This window comes from Mustelus asterias, chromosome 16 (assembly GCF_964213995.1).
Source record: "Mustelus asterias chromosome 16, sMusAst1.hap1.1, whole genome shotgun sequence".
NCBI lineage: Eukaryota > Metazoa > Chordata > Chondrichthyes > Carcharhiniformes > Triakidae > Mustelus > Mustelus asterias.
Genome location: NC_135816.1, coordinates 10,301,696 through 10,316,906, shown reverse-complemented (window position 1 = coordinate 10,316,906; position 15,211 = coordinate 10,301,696). Strand labels below are relative to the sequence as shown.

General features: G+C 47.7%; 1 protein-coding gene across 1 annotated transcript in view; it reads left to right on the top strand.

The window, feature by feature from the left end:
* LOC144505447 (myozenin-2-like) overlaps positions 1-13,870 on the top strand; it is a 36,415-nt gene extending 22,545 nt beyond the window's left edge. Inside the window, exon 6 of the mRNA XM_078231549.1 lies at positions 13,341-13,870. Within this exon, the coding sequence (XP_078087675.1) occupies positions 13,341-13,530 (190 nt within the window). The 3' untranslated portion in view covers positions 13,531-13,870. The remainder of the gene's footprint in view (positions 1-13,340) is intronic.
* Positions 13,871-15,211: the final 1,341 nt, after the last annotated feature.

The following is a 15,211-nucleotide window of genomic DNA, read 5'->3' as shown; positions in this document are numbered from 1 at the left end:
ACACCCCCCACACCTCCCTCCATCCCCACACCCCCCACACACCCCCACACCCCCCACACCCCCCACACCTCCCTCCATCCCCACACCCCCCCAGACACCCCCACACCCCCCACACACCCCCCACACACCCCCACACCTCCCTCCATCCCCACACCCCCCACACACCCCCACACCCCCCACACACCCCCCACACACCCCCCACACCTCCCTCCACCCCCGCACACCCCCCTCCACCCTCCCCTCCCCCTCTTGTATCCAAAGGTAGAAGCCAGCTTTCCAAAGCGGAATTAGGGAAACATTTTTCTAAACCGCCATGACGATAGGAGTTTGGGAATTCACTTTCACAAACGAGAGTCGATCCCTGGTCAATTGTTAATTTGAAAAACTGAGATTAATCGGCTGAACGGAAGATATTCCTAGAATTCATAGAATCCCTACAGTGCAGAAGGAGGCCATTTGGCCCATCAAGTCTGCACTGACCACAATCCCAACCTTGCCCTATCCCCGTAACCCCATGCATTTACCCAAGCTAGTCTCCCTGACACTAAGGGCAATTTAGCATGGCCAATCCACCTAACCCACACATCTTTGGACTGTGGGAGGAAACCGGAGCACCCGGAGGAAACCCACGCAGACACGGGGAGAACGTGCAAATGCCACACAGACAATGACCCAAACCGGGAATCAAACCCAGGTCCCTAGTGCTGTGAGACAGCAGTGCTAACCACTGTGCTGCCCTATTAAAAAGGATATAGTGCAGGGGTGTGGATTTGAGGTCACAGATCAGTCATGGTCATCGTGGGGTGGAAAAGACTCAGGGACTCCTTTTTTAATTCTTTCATGGGATGTGGGCGTCGCTGGCTGGGCCAGCATTTGTAGCCCATCCCTAATTGCCCTTGAACTGAGTGGCTTGCTAGGCCATTCCAGAGTTAACCACGTTGCTGTGGGTCTGGAGTCACATGCAGGCCAGACCTGATAAGGATGGTGGATTCCCTTCCCTAAAGGACATTAGTGAACCTGATGGGTTTTTCCAGCAATTAATGATAGTTTCAGGGTCACCAATAATGATTTCCAGATTCTGTTAATTGAATTGGTTATCTCCAATTGCAGCGGGATCTTGATCAATTGGGCCAGTGGGCTGACGAATGGCAGATGGAGTTTAATTTAGACAAATGCGAGGTGATGCATTTTGGTAGATTGAACCAGGGCAGGACTTACTCAGTTAATGGTAGGGTGTCGGGGAGAGTTACAGAACAAAGAGATCTCGGGGTACATGTTCATAGCTCCTTGAAAGTGAGTCATAGGTGGACAGAGTGGTGAAGAAGGCATTTGGCATGCTTGGTTTCATCGATCAGAACCATTGAATACAGGAGTTGGGACGTCTTGTTGAAGTTGTACAAGACATTGGTACGGCCACACTTGGAACACTGTGTGCAATTCTGGTCACCCTATTATAGAAAGGACATTATTAAACTAGAAAGAGTACAGAAAAGATTTACTAGGATGCTACTGGGACTTGATGGATTGAGTTATAAGGATAGGCTGGATAGACTGGGACTTTTTTCTCTGTAGCGTAGGAGGCTGAGGGGTGACCTTATAGAGGTCTATAAAATAATGAGGGGCATAGACAAGGTAGATAGTGAATATCTCTTCCCAAAGGTAGGGGAGCCTAAAACTAGCGGGCATAGGTTTAAGGTGAGAGGGGAAGAGATACAAAAGTGTCCAGAGGGGCAATTCTTTCACACAGAGGGTGGTGAGTGTCTGGAACAAGCTGCCAGAGATAGTAGTACCGGTGGGTACAATTTTATCTTTTAAGAAGCATTTAGATAGTTACATGGGTACGATGGGTATAGAGGGATATGGGCCAAATGCGGGCAATTGGGATTAGCTAAGGGGTTTTTTAAAATAAAGGGCGGCATGGACAAGTTGGGCCGAAGGGCCTGTTTCCATGCTGTAAACCTCTATGACTCTAACTTTTTAAATTCCACCAGCTAACATGTCCCCCGACCTTTCGCTGGGTCTCTGGATTACTAGTCTGGTGATGTGACCTCTAAACCACTGTGTCTCTCCAAATTCCTGCTCTCTTCCTGTTTCCATTTTCCTACAAGGACGCTGGCACAGGCCCTGACTAACAGCTAGGCACATCACCTCAGCTCGCGATCCAGAACAGGAGTGAGGGAGAACTACCATAAACAGAAAATGCTGGAAAATCTCAGCAGGTCTGACAGCATCTGTGGAGAGAGAATAGAAAGAAGTCTCACAACACCAGGTTAAAGTCCAACAGGTTTATTTGGTAGCAAATACCATAAGTTTTTGGAGCAATGCTCCTTCGTCAGATGGAGTGGTCTCTGTTCTCAAACAGGGCACAGACACAGAAATCAAATTACAGAATACTGATTAGAATGCAAATATCTACAGCCAGCCAGGTCTTAAATGCACAGACAATGTGGGTGGAGGGAGCATTCAACACAGGTTAAAGAGATGTGTATTGTCTCCAGACAGTACAGCTTGTGAAATTGTGCAAGTCCAGGAGGCAAGCTGTGGGGGTTACTGATAATGTGACATAAATCCAACATCCCGGTTTAGACCGTCCTCATGTGTGCGGAACTTGGCTATCAGTTTCTGCTCAGTGACTCTGCGCTGTCGTGTGTCGTGAAGGCCGCCTTGGAGAACGCTTACCTGAAGATCCAAGGCTGAATGCCCATGACTGCTGAAGTGCTCCCCCACAGGAAGAGAACAGTCTTGCCTGGTGATTGTCGAGCGGTGTTCCGAGTCTGGATGACCCTCACTCTTCTAAACTCCAGAGAATACAGGCCTAAAGTACTCATCCTCTTATTATAGAACAACCCCCTCATCCCAGGGATTGGTTTATTGAACGTTTTCTGTATCATTTCCAGCGGAAATATATCCTTTCTTAAATGTGGAGACCAAAATTGCACATTGTACCTTAGAATCCCTACTTTACAGAAGGAGGCCATTTAGCCCATCGAGTCTGCACCAACAACAATCCCACCCAGGCCCTATCTCTGTAACCCCACATATCTACCCCGCTAGTCCCCCTGACACTAAGAGGCAATTTAGCATGGCCAATCCACCTAACCCACACATCTTTGGGAGTGTGGGAGGAAACAAGAGCACCCGGTGTAATTTTCTATGGTTCTTGTAATTTTCTATGGTTCTATAAGTGCAGGTCAGTGGGACTAGGCATAAAATGGTTCGGCACAGACAAGAAGGGCCAAAAGGCCTGTTTCTGAGCTGTAATTTTCTATGGTTCTACGGTTCTCTATGAAACCCAGGAAGACACGTGGAGAACGTGAAAACTCCACACAGACAGTGACCCAAGGCCGGAATCAAACCCGGGTCCCTGGCGCTGTGAGGCAGCAGTGCTAACCACTGTGCCACCATGCCGCCCACGTGCTAAGCCAATACTTATCCACTGACTAACATCACTGACTATCTGAACATTTCCCACCTATTCCCACAACCTTGGTGTGATTCACACCTGAGTGAAGAATAATCCTTTGACCTTGTAAATCTTCCTGAGGATGAGGGAAACACAGCATTGCAGGCAAACTCCCTTTCAGCACACATCATGGACGCAATATTTAAAGCTCCGATTTATTTTGGGACTGAGATGATTTCACTGGCCTGCAATGCGGTGAATATATGATCTGAAGCAGACTGCACACTCTCCAACATTAACCCAAGGAATAAATAGCACCTTGTGTCATTAATAACCCATTACTGGAGCTCTCTGCCTCGAGGGGAAACAGAATTGCTTCCCAAACCTTTACCCAGTGTGCCCTATTTAGATACTTGCGAAGTGACAGCAGAGATAAACAGGGGCGCGGGGAGGGGGGCGGGGAGGGGGCGGGGGGGGTTGCTGGTTCGGGGGCGGGGGGGTGGATGGTGGGGGGAATGAGTTGTTGAGCAGAGGCTAATAGTTTGTTTCCCAACCATTTCTACTTCATCCCTATTGATGTAGACAGGGGCATGTTCTCCACTACACTAGACTCCACTACACTTCCCGAAGTCAATGACAATCTCCTTCATTTTGTTGACATTGAGGGAGAGATTATTGTCGTCAAGGGACAAGATTTTCTGAAATTTGTTCCAGATAATTTCCTGCAGCAGTGGGTTTCTGGTTCTCTGGGAGAGGACAGGCACTGTTGGACCTGATTCTGGGGAATGAGTTTTCCCAAGTGGATGAAGTGGGCGGCACAGTGGTTAGCAGTGCTGCCTCACAGCGTCAGGGACCCAGGTTCAATTCCTGGCTTGGGTCACTGTCTGTGTGGAGTTTGCACATTCTCCCCATGTCTGCGTGGGTTTCCTCCGGGTGCTCCGGTTTCCTCCCACATTCTGGAAGACGTGCTGTTTAGGTGCATTGACCCGAACAGGCGCCGGGGTGTGGCGACTCGGGGAATTTCACAGTAACTTCATTGCAGTGTTAATGTAAGCCTTACTTGTGACTAATAAATAAATTTTATATCAATAGGAGAGCATTTAGGAGACAGGGACAGTGACCATTGTATCATAAGGTTTAGATTGGCTATGGAAAAGGACAAAGAGCAATCCAGAGCAGCCATTATTAATTGAGGGAAAACCAGCTTTGATGGGATGAAAATAAATCTGATTCGAGTGAGTTGGAAACAAACGTGGGCAGAAAAGGCGGTGGCTGGACAATGGGTCACCATCAAAGCAAAATATTGCAGGCACCGTCCACGTGTATTCCACTGAAGGAGAAAGGTAGGACAAATAAATGTAGAACACCCTGAACAATGAGAGAGAGAGAAGTGAAAATGAAAAGGGAGAATCACATTATGACAGCAGGTAATTAAGAAGGCAAATGGAATTTCGTCCTTCATTGCTAGAGGGATGGAGTTTAAAAACAGCGAGGTTATGTTGCAGCTGTATAAGGTGCTGGCGAGGCCACACCTGGAGTACTGTGTACAGTTTTGGTCTCCTTACTTGAGAAAGGATATACTGGCACTGGAGGGGGTGCAGAGGAGATTCACTAGGTTGATTCTGGAGTTGAGAGGGTTGGCTTATGAGGAGAGTCTGAGTAGACTGGGGCTATACTCATTGGAATTTAGAAGAACGAGGGGGGATCTTATAGAAACATATGAGACTATGAAGGGAATAGATAGAAGCAAGGAGATTGTTTCTACTGGCAGGTAAAACTAGAACTAGGGGGCATGGCTTCAAAATAAGGGGGATTTAGGACTGAGTTGGGGAGGAACTTCTTCAGCCAAAGGGATGTGAATCTGTGGAATTCCCTGCCCGGTGAAGCAGTTGAGGCTACCTCATTAAATGTTTTTAAGGCAAAGATAAATAAATTTTTGAACAGTAAAGGAATTAAGGGTTATGGTGAGCGGGCGGGTAAGTGGAGCTGAATCCATGAAAAGCTCAGCCATGATCTGGTTGAATGGCGGAGCAGGCCCGAGGGGCCGGATGGCCTACTCCTGCTCCTAGTTCTTATGTTCTTATGACAGATGTCAGGTTGAAAAAACTGGCAAATCAGGCTGAATATCGAAGGCCAGAAGGGAAGTGAAAAAAATAATCAGAAAAACAAGGAGAGAGCATGAGAAGAGACTGACAGCGAACATAAAAGGGAATTCCAAGGTCTTCTATCAACATATAAATAATAAGAGTGTAAAAGAGTTTGGCCAAATCGGGATAAAAATGGGCACTTTCATGTGGAGGCCGGAGAAATAGCGGAGGTATTAAATGAGGGCTTTGCATCTCATAAAGGAAGAGGATGCGACCCAGGCCGAGATGAGAGGGGAAATAACTACATGAATTTAAAATTGAGAAGGAGGAGGTGTTAGAAAGATTATCTTTACTTAAAACAGTTAAGGTTCCAGGACCAGAGGAACATGAGAGTGGAAATTGCAGAGGCACTGGTGATAATCTTCCAGTCTGCCTCAGAGACAGAGGGTGGCAGAGGACTGGAGAGTTGTGAATTTTACACCCTTGTTCAAAAGCCAGCAACTGCAGACCAGTCCATTTAAAGTTTAAGTTTAAAAGTTTATTTATTAGTCATAAGTAAGGCTTACGTTAACACTGCAATAAAGTTACTGTGAAATTCCCCTAGTCGCCACAGTCTGGCGCCTGCCCGGGTCAATGCACCCTAACCAACACGTCTTCCAGAATGTGGGAGGAAACCGGAACGCCCGGAGAAAACTCAAGCAGACACGGGGAGAACGTGCAAACTCCACACAGACAGTGACCCAAGCCGGGAATTGAACCGGGTCCCTGGCTCTGTGAAGCAGCAGTGCTAACCACTGTGCTACAGTGATGCCAATTTGAGTTCAGTGGTAGGGAAACTGCTGGAAACTATAGTTCAGGGCAAAGTCAATGGTCACTTGGACAAGTGCAGGATAATTAAGGAAAGCCAGCACGGGTTCAAGATGGGGCAGAGCAATAGTTGTAGGGGACTCTATAGTTCGGGGTGCAGATAGGCGTTTCTGTGGATGTGAAAGAGACTCCAGGATGGTACGTTGCCTCCCTGGTGCCTGGTCCAGGATGTCTCTGAACAGACAGAAAGCATTCTGAAGGGAGAGGGTGAACAGCCAGAGGTTATGGTGCACATTGGTACTAACGACATAGACAGGAAGGGTGATGAGGTCCTGCAACAGCAGTTTAGGGAGTTAGGTAGAAGGTTAAAAAGCAGGACCTCAGAGGTAGGTTCTTTACGCAGAGAGTGGTTGGGGTGTGGAATGGACTGCCTGCAGTGATAGTGGAGTCAGACACTTTAGGAACATTTAAGCGGTTATTGGATAGGCACATGGAGCGCACCAGGATGATAGGGAGTGGGATAGCTTGATCTTGGTTTCAGATAAAGCTCGGCACAACATCGTGGGCCGAAGGGCCTGTTCTGTGCTGTACTGTTCTATGTTCTATGACCTCTCGGGTTGCAATCTCAGGATTACTCCCTGTGCCACGAGGCTGGGAATAGGAAGATAGTGCAGCTCAACACGTGGCTAAACAGCTGGTGTAGGAGGGAGGGTTTCAGATATCTGGACCATTGAAGTCTCTTCCAGGGCAGGTGGGACCTGTACAAGAAGGATGGGTTGCATCTAAACTGGAAGGGCATAAATATTCTGGCCGGGAAGTTTGCTAGTGTCACACGGGAGGATTTAAACTAGTTTGGCAGGGGGGTGGGAACCAAAGCAAAGGTGAATTAGCTGAAGAGGAACCAGAGAGTCGGGCCAGTAAGACTCAGAGAAACAGCAGGCAGGGTGGGGTTGCTAATCAAAGGGTCTGTAAGTGTAACAAGTAAGGCAGATGAACTTAGAGCTTGGATTAGTACTAGGAACTGCGATGTTGTTGCCATTACAGAGACTTGGTTAAGGGAAGGACAGGATTGGCAGCTTAACATTCCAGGATGCAGATGTTTTAGGCGGGATGGAGGGGGATACAAAAGGGGTGGGGGAGTTGCACTGCTGATTAAGGACAATATCACAGCTGTACTCCGGGAGGACACTTCGGATGGCTCATACAGCGAGGCAATATGGGTAGAGCTCAGGAATAGGAAAGGTGTAGTCACAATGTTGGGGGTTTACTATAGGCCACCCAACTGCCAGCAGGAAATTGAGGAACAGATATGTAGGAGGATTTTGGCAAGATGTAAAAGTAACAGGGTTGTTGTTGGGAGATTTTAACTTCCCCTATATTGACTGGGACTCATTTAGTGCCAGGGGCGTGGATGGGGCAGAGTTTGTAAGGAGCATCCAGGAGGGCTTCCTGAAACAGTATGTAGATAGTCCAACTAGGGAAGGAGCCATACTGGACCTGGTATTGGGGAATGAGCCCGGCCAGGTGGTCGATGTTTCAGTAGGGGAGCAGCTCGGGAACAGTGACCACAATTCAGTAAGCTTTAAGGTACTGATGGATAAAGATAAGTGTAGTCCCCAAGTTAAGGTGCTAAATTGGGGGAAGGTTAATTACAACAATATTAGGCAGGAACTGAAGAATGTAGATTGGGGGCAGATGTTTGAGGGCAAATCAACATCTGGCATGTGGGAGGCTTTCAAGTGTAAGTTGATAGGGATTCAGGACCGGCACATTCCTGTAAGGATGAAGGATAAGTATGGCAAGTTTTGGGAACCTTGGATAATGAGAGATATTGTGAGCCTAGTCAAAGAGAAAAAGGAAACATTTGTCAAAGCTAGGAGGCTGGGAACACACGAAGCAAGTGTGGAATACAGGGAAAGTAGAAAGAAACTTAAGCAAGAAGTAAGGAGGGCTAAAAGGGGTCACGAAAAAGCATTGGCCAGCAGGATTAAGGAAAATCCAAAGGCTTTTTATACATATATAAAGAGCAAGAGAGTAGCCAGGGAGAGGGTTGGCCCAATCAAGGACAAGGGAGGGAATCTATGCGTGGAGCCAGAGGAAATGGGCGAGGCATTAAATGAGTACTTTGCGTCAGTATTCAACAAAGAGAAAGACTTGGTGGATGATGAGTCTGGGAAAGGATGTGTAGATAGTTTGAGTCATATTGAGATCAAAAAGGAGGTATTGGGATTATTGAGAAACATTAAAGTAGACAAGTCCCCAGGGCCTGATGGGATATACCCCAGAATACTGAGAGAGGCAAGGGAAGAAATTGCTGGGGCCTTGAGAGAAATCTTTGTGTCCTTACTGGCTACAGGAGAGCTCATGATGTGGAGATGCTGGCGTTGAACTCGGGTAAACACAGTAAGAAGTCTCACAACACCAGATTAAAGTCCAACAGGTTTACTCATGGAATAAAATGGAAGGAGCAGCGAGCGCTCCGAAAGCTAGTGGCTTTTGCTACCAAATAAACCTGTTGGACTTTAACCTGGTGTTGTGAGATTTCTTAGAGGAGAGGTCCCAGAGGATTGGAGAATAGCCAATGTTGTTCCTTTGTTTAAGAAGAGTAGCAAGAATAATCCAGGTAATTACAGGCCGGTGAGCCTTACATCAGTGGCAGGGAAATTATTGGAGAGGATTCTTCGAGACAGGATTTATTCCCACTTGAAAATAAGTGGACATATTAGTGAGAGGCAACATGGTTTTGTGAAGGGGAGGTCGTGTCTCACGAACTTGATCGAGTTTTTCGAGGAAGTGGCGAAGATGATTGATGAGGGTAGGGCAGTGGATGTTGTCTACATGGACTTCAGTAAGGCCTTTGACAAGGTCCCTCATGGCAGACTGGTGCAGAAGGTGAAGTCGCATGGGATCAGAGGTGAGCTGGCAAGGTGGATACAAAACTGGCTCGGTCAAAGAAAACAGAGGGTAGCAGTGGAAGGGTGCGTTTCTGAATGGAGGGCTGTGACAAGTGGTGTTCCTCAGGGATCAGTGCTGGGACCTTTGCTGTTTGTAATATATATAAATGATTTGGAGGAAAATGTAACTGGATTGATTAGTAAGTTTGCGGACGACACAATGGTTGGTGGATTTGTGGATAGTGATGAGGACCATCGGAGGATACAGCAGGATTTAGATCAGTTGGAGGTTTGGGCGGAGAGATGGCAGATGGAGTTTAATCTGGACAAATGTGAGGTAATGCATTTTGGAAAGTCTAATACAGATAGGAAATATACAGTAAATGGCAGAACCCTTAAGAGTATTGATAGGCAGAGGGATCTGGGTGTACAGGTACACCGGTCACTGAAAGTGTCAATGCAGGTGGAGAAGGTGGTCAAGAAGGCATACGGCATGCTTGCCTTCATCGGCCAGGGCATTGAGTTTAAAAATTGGCAAGTCATGTTTCAGCTTTATAGAACCTTAGTTAGGCCGCACTTGGAATATAGTGTTCAATTCTGGTCGCCGCACTACCAGAAGGATGTGGAGGCTTTGGAGAGGGTACAGAAAAGATTTACCAGGATGTTGCCTGGTATGGAGGGCATTAGCTATGAGGAGAGGTTGGAGAAACTTGGTTTGCTCTCACTGGAACGATGGAGGTTGAGGGAGGGGGGGCGACCTGATAGAAGTCTAGAAGGTTATGAGAGGCATGGACAGAGTGGATAGTCAGAAGCTTTTTCCCAGGGTGGAAGAGTCAATTACTAGGGGGCACAGGTTTAAGGTGCGAGGGGCTAAGGTTTAAAGGAGATGTACGAGGCAGATTTTTTACACAGAGAGTAGTGGGTGCCTGGAACTCGTTGCCGGGGGAGGTAGTGGAAGCGGATATGGTAGTGACTTTTAAGGGGGCGTCTTGACAAATACAAGGATAGGATGGGAATAGAAGGATATGGTCTCCGGAAGGGTAGAGGGTTTTAGTTCAGACGGGCAGCATGGTCGGTGCAGGCTTGGAGGGCCAAAGGGCCTGTTCCTGTCCTGTAATTTTCTTTGTTCATTGAACAATCATGTTTAACTAACTTGCTGGAGGTTTTTGAGGAGGGAACGGAGAAGGTTGATAAGGACATGTTTATTAAGTTGGTGTATATGGATTTTCAAAACGAATTTGATACAGTGCCACACAAGACTTGTGAGCAAAACTCTAACTCATGGAATAATTTGGAAATTGGATTTAAAAAATTAACCGAGTGACCGGAAGAGTAGTGATAAATGTTGTTTTTCAGATTGGAGAAAGGTTTGTAGTGGAGTTCCCTGGAGGGTCAAAACCCTCCCTCTCCCCAGGGGGTCAGTGCTGGGACCCTTGCTGTTCCCCAGGGGATCAATGCTGGGACCCTCGCTCTCCCTCAAGGGGTCAGTGCTGGGACCCTCACTCTTCCCCAGGGGGTCAGTGCTGGAACTCTCGCTCTTCCCCAGGGGGGTAGTGCTGGGACCCTCGCTCTTCCCCAGGGGGTCACTGCTGGAACCCTTGCTCTACCCCAGGGGGTCAGTACTGGGACCCTCGCTCTTCTCCAGGGGGTGAGTGCTGGGACACTCGCTCTTCCGCAGGGGGTCAGTGCTGGAACCCTTGCTCTCCCCAGGGAGTCAGTGCTGGGACTGTCGCTCTTCCCCAGGGGGTCAGTGCTGGGACTGTCGCTCTTCCCCAGGGGGTCAGTGCTAGGACCCTCACTCTTCCTCAAGGGGTCAATGCTGGGATCCTCACTTTTCCCAGGGGGTCAGTGCTGGGACCCTCATTCTTCCCCAGGGGGTCAGTGCTGGGATCCTCGCTCTTCTCTAGGGGTGTCAGTGCTGGGACCCTCACTCTTCCCCAGGGGGTCAGTGTTGGAACCCTTGCTCTTCCCCAAGGGGTCAGTGCTGGGACCCTCGCTCTTCCTGATAGGGTCAGAGTCGTACAGCGCAGAAAGGCCCTTCGGCCCATCGAGTCTGCACCAACAATAACTAACACTAAAGCCACACTAATCCCACATCCTTGAATGTTATGATATTTCAAGTGCTCATCCAAATATTCTTTTAAAGGTTGTAAGGTTTCCAGCCTCCACTACCTTCCGAGGCAGCGCATTCCAGATTCCCACCACCCTCTGAGTGAAATTTATTTTCTCAAATCTCTTCTGAATCTCCTGCCCCTCACACTCTGCCCCCTCGTGATTGTCCCTCAACCAAGAGGAACAACTGCTCCTTCCTCACCCTGTCCATACCCCTCATAATCTTATACACCTCAATCATGTCCCCCCTCAGCCTTCTCTACTCTAGAGAAAACAATCCAAGCCTAACTAGTCTCTCCTTATAGCTCAAATGCAGGCAACATCTTGGAGAATCTCCTATGTATCCCCTCCAGTGCAATCACATCCTTCCTACAGTGAGGTGACCAGAACTGCTCACAGTCCTCCAGCTGTGGTCTAACCAATGCTCCGTACAGCTCCAACATAACTTACTATTTATATATATATATATAGGAGGCTATATATATGGGAGATATATATTTGTGACCTAAACTGTGGTGTGCAGAGTATGGTTTCAATATTGCAGATGGTATTAAGATTGGAAATGTTGTTAGCTGTGATGAGGATAGCCTTGAACTTCACAAGACATAGGCATATTGGTGGATTAGGCAGACAAGTGACAGTTGAAGTTCAGTGCAGAGAAATGAGAGGTGATTCACTTTGTCAGGAAGAATACGGAAGGAAGTATAAAATAAACTATGTACCATAATTATCATAATTACCAGGATGTTGCCTGGTATGGTGGGAAAATCGTATGAGGAAAGGCTGAGGGGCTTGAGGTTGTTTTCGTTAGAGAGAAGAAGGTTAAGAGGTGACTTAATAGAGGCATATAAGATGATCAGAGGATTAGATAGGGTGGATAGTGAGAGCCTTTTTCCTCGGATGGTGTTGGCTAGCACGAGGGACATAGCTTTAAATTGAGGGGTGAGAGATATAGGACAGATGTTAGAGGTAGGTTCTTTACTCAGAGAGTAGTAAGGGCGCGGAATGCCCTGCCTGCAGCAGTGGTGGACTCGTCAACGTTGAGAGCGTTCAAGTGGTTATTGGATAAACATATGGATGATATTGAAATAGTGTAGATTAGAGGGGCTTTAGATTGGTACCACTGGTCGGCGCAACATCGAGGGCCGAAGGGCCTGTACTGTGCTGTAATGTTCTATGTTCTATAAGTCATTGAAGATGGCAGGGTATGTTGAGAGAGCAGTTAATAAAGCATATGGTATAGAACCATAGACTCCCTATCATGCAGAAGGCGGCCATACGGCCCAGCAAGTCTGCACTGACTCTCTGAAAGAGCATCTTACTAGTTCTGGGTGGCATCATTGAGAAAGGATGTGAAGGCATTGGCGAGAATACAGAGGAGATTCACAAGAATGATTCCAGGGATAAACAACTGTATGAGGATAGATTGGAGAGGTTGGGTCTGTTTATCTTGGAGAAAAGACGGCTGAGAGGAGACTTGATGGAGGTGTCCTGAGGGGAATGGAGAGGGAGAAACTGCTCCCTCAGGAGCAAGAACTGGAGGGCACAGAATATAAATAATGGACAACAGGAGTAAAAGCGATGTGAGGAAAAACATTTTCACCCAGATATTTAATCTCTAAGCTTGATGCCGCTTTTTTCTCCACAGGGTGACTAATGCATTTGAACACATTGTTTAAATTGATAAGAGTGAAGTTTCCTGAGAGGGTGGTGGAGGAAGGTTCAATTGAGGTATTCAAACAGGAATTGGGTCTGGGTAGAATGCTCTTTGAGCGAGCAGGCTCGATGGGCCGAATGGCCTCTTTCTGCGCTGTAAAGCCTCCGTGATTATAACAGCGACTCCTTCAGAAAGGATCTAATTGTTTGTGTAAAGCTTGATGATGCCCTGTAGTGATGGAAGGCGCTACAGAAATGCAGGTTTGTTCTTTCTGACCACACAGTGCGATGTTTAAATGGGACTGGTTCAAGAACAACAGCTTTGCACCGTGTGAACAGTCCAGCTGTCATTTGGTTCTGATCGATTCCCTCGTTTTCTAGAGCTCCCACCCCCTTCGGCGTTCCCGGTGGTCACAGGAGGTTGTTTGAGGCTTCGGGATTCGAGCCCATGGAGGAACAGGAGGAGCCGGAAGTCAATGTGGATGCAGAGCGCTTCACAAACAGGCCCAGTTTCAACAGGCTGGCTCGTGGATGGACTGGGCCTCCGCTCCCCGAATCTGCAGACTTGTGAGACAGCTATGCTGCAACGGGAGGCTTCGCCGATTAGCGTCCTGACATCAGGAAACAAAAACCGCAGCCAACTCATGAAAGAACAGAAGAGAATTAGCATGGGGCGGAGAGGGTGGAGGGGGCGGAGGGGGGAAGCTGCTTCTTGTATGGTCAAAGCGGAATTCACCTTAACTACTCGAAACAAGGAAGCTTCCCTTTAATACCACACTGCGGTGCTTAAACAGGACTGTGTTGAACACAACTGTTTTAGCAACCTTGAATAGATCACCTTGTTAAATGTAAAGTCTTACACTGAAATTGTGAATCATATCGATCTACATTAAAGATAAATAGTACCGATACGAGAGATCTTCCTTTTTGTACAAGTGATCACGTCACATTTTACATCATAAAAGGCCATTCATCCCAACTGACCCATGCTGCTCCGTGTGAACTTCCTCCAATCATACTTCATCGCATCTTAAGTTTAAAAGTTTATTTATTAGTGTCACAAGTTGGCTTACATTAACACTGCAATGAAGTTACTGTGAAAATACACTAGTCGCCACACTCCAGGTGTTCGGGTACACTGAGGGAGAATTTAGCACAGCCAATGCACCTAACCCGCACATCTTTGTGGGAGGAAACCGGAGCACCCGGAGGAAACCCACGCAGACACGGGGAGAGTGTGTAAACTCCACACAGACAGTGACCAAGGCTGGAATCAAACCCAGGTCCCTGGCGCTGTGAGGCAGCAGTGTTAACCACTGTGCCAACATACCGCCCCCTTATTGGCATCTCCTATTTCTTTCACGCTCATCTGTTTAAGCAACTTCTCTTTAAGTGCATCTATTTAAAGGAAAGCTAGATCAGCAAACATTTGTCTCTCAGTCACTTTAAAGGCACGTTAAACACAGATCAGGATCAGGGAGACCTTTTTAAAACATGTGCAATGGAAGAAAAGAGGGCAGAATTGTAAAATGGAGTTTTCCTTAAGAGATGAATAGAAAACTGGCAGGATCTCGGTTAGTTCACTTCTGGACACACACCTCCCTCCCCTCCCCCCATAGATTCCATTTCGTTCTCCCATTTTCTCAACCTCCAATGCATCTTTTCTGATGATGTACTCTTCCACACTACTGCTCATGATCGGTCTTCCTTTCTCCTCAAACAAGGCTTCCCCCAATCCTGGTTGAGAGCGCCTCAGTAAGTGTCCATCCCATCACCCACTCTTCTGCTCTCATTCTTTCCCCTCCCCCTCAGAATCAGCTAGATTTCCTCACCTCCAAACCCCCCCTCTGCCTCCCTATTCAAAGAACCCTTTTCCATCACCTCCAGTGTGACACCGAGACAAGATGTCCCCTCCCCACCACGACACCTGGTCCACTCTTCAGACAGCCCAACACCCTCTCCGCTTCCCTTTCCCACAGCACTTCCCCATGCCAGCTCAGGACTTGCAGCATCTGCCCTTTTACCTCCTCTACCCCAAGGCTCCCAAAACTCCTTCCCGGTGAAGCAGCGATTCACTTGTATTTCTGTTAGTCGGGTACACTGTATTCACTGCTCATGCTGCTGCATTGGGGAACTCAAAATGCAGATTGGCTGACTGGTTTGCAGAACACCTCCATCCAGTCCATGAATGTGACCCTGAGGTGCTGCTCACTTCTCCACCTTGCTCCCACTCTGAGCTGCCTGCCCTCGCT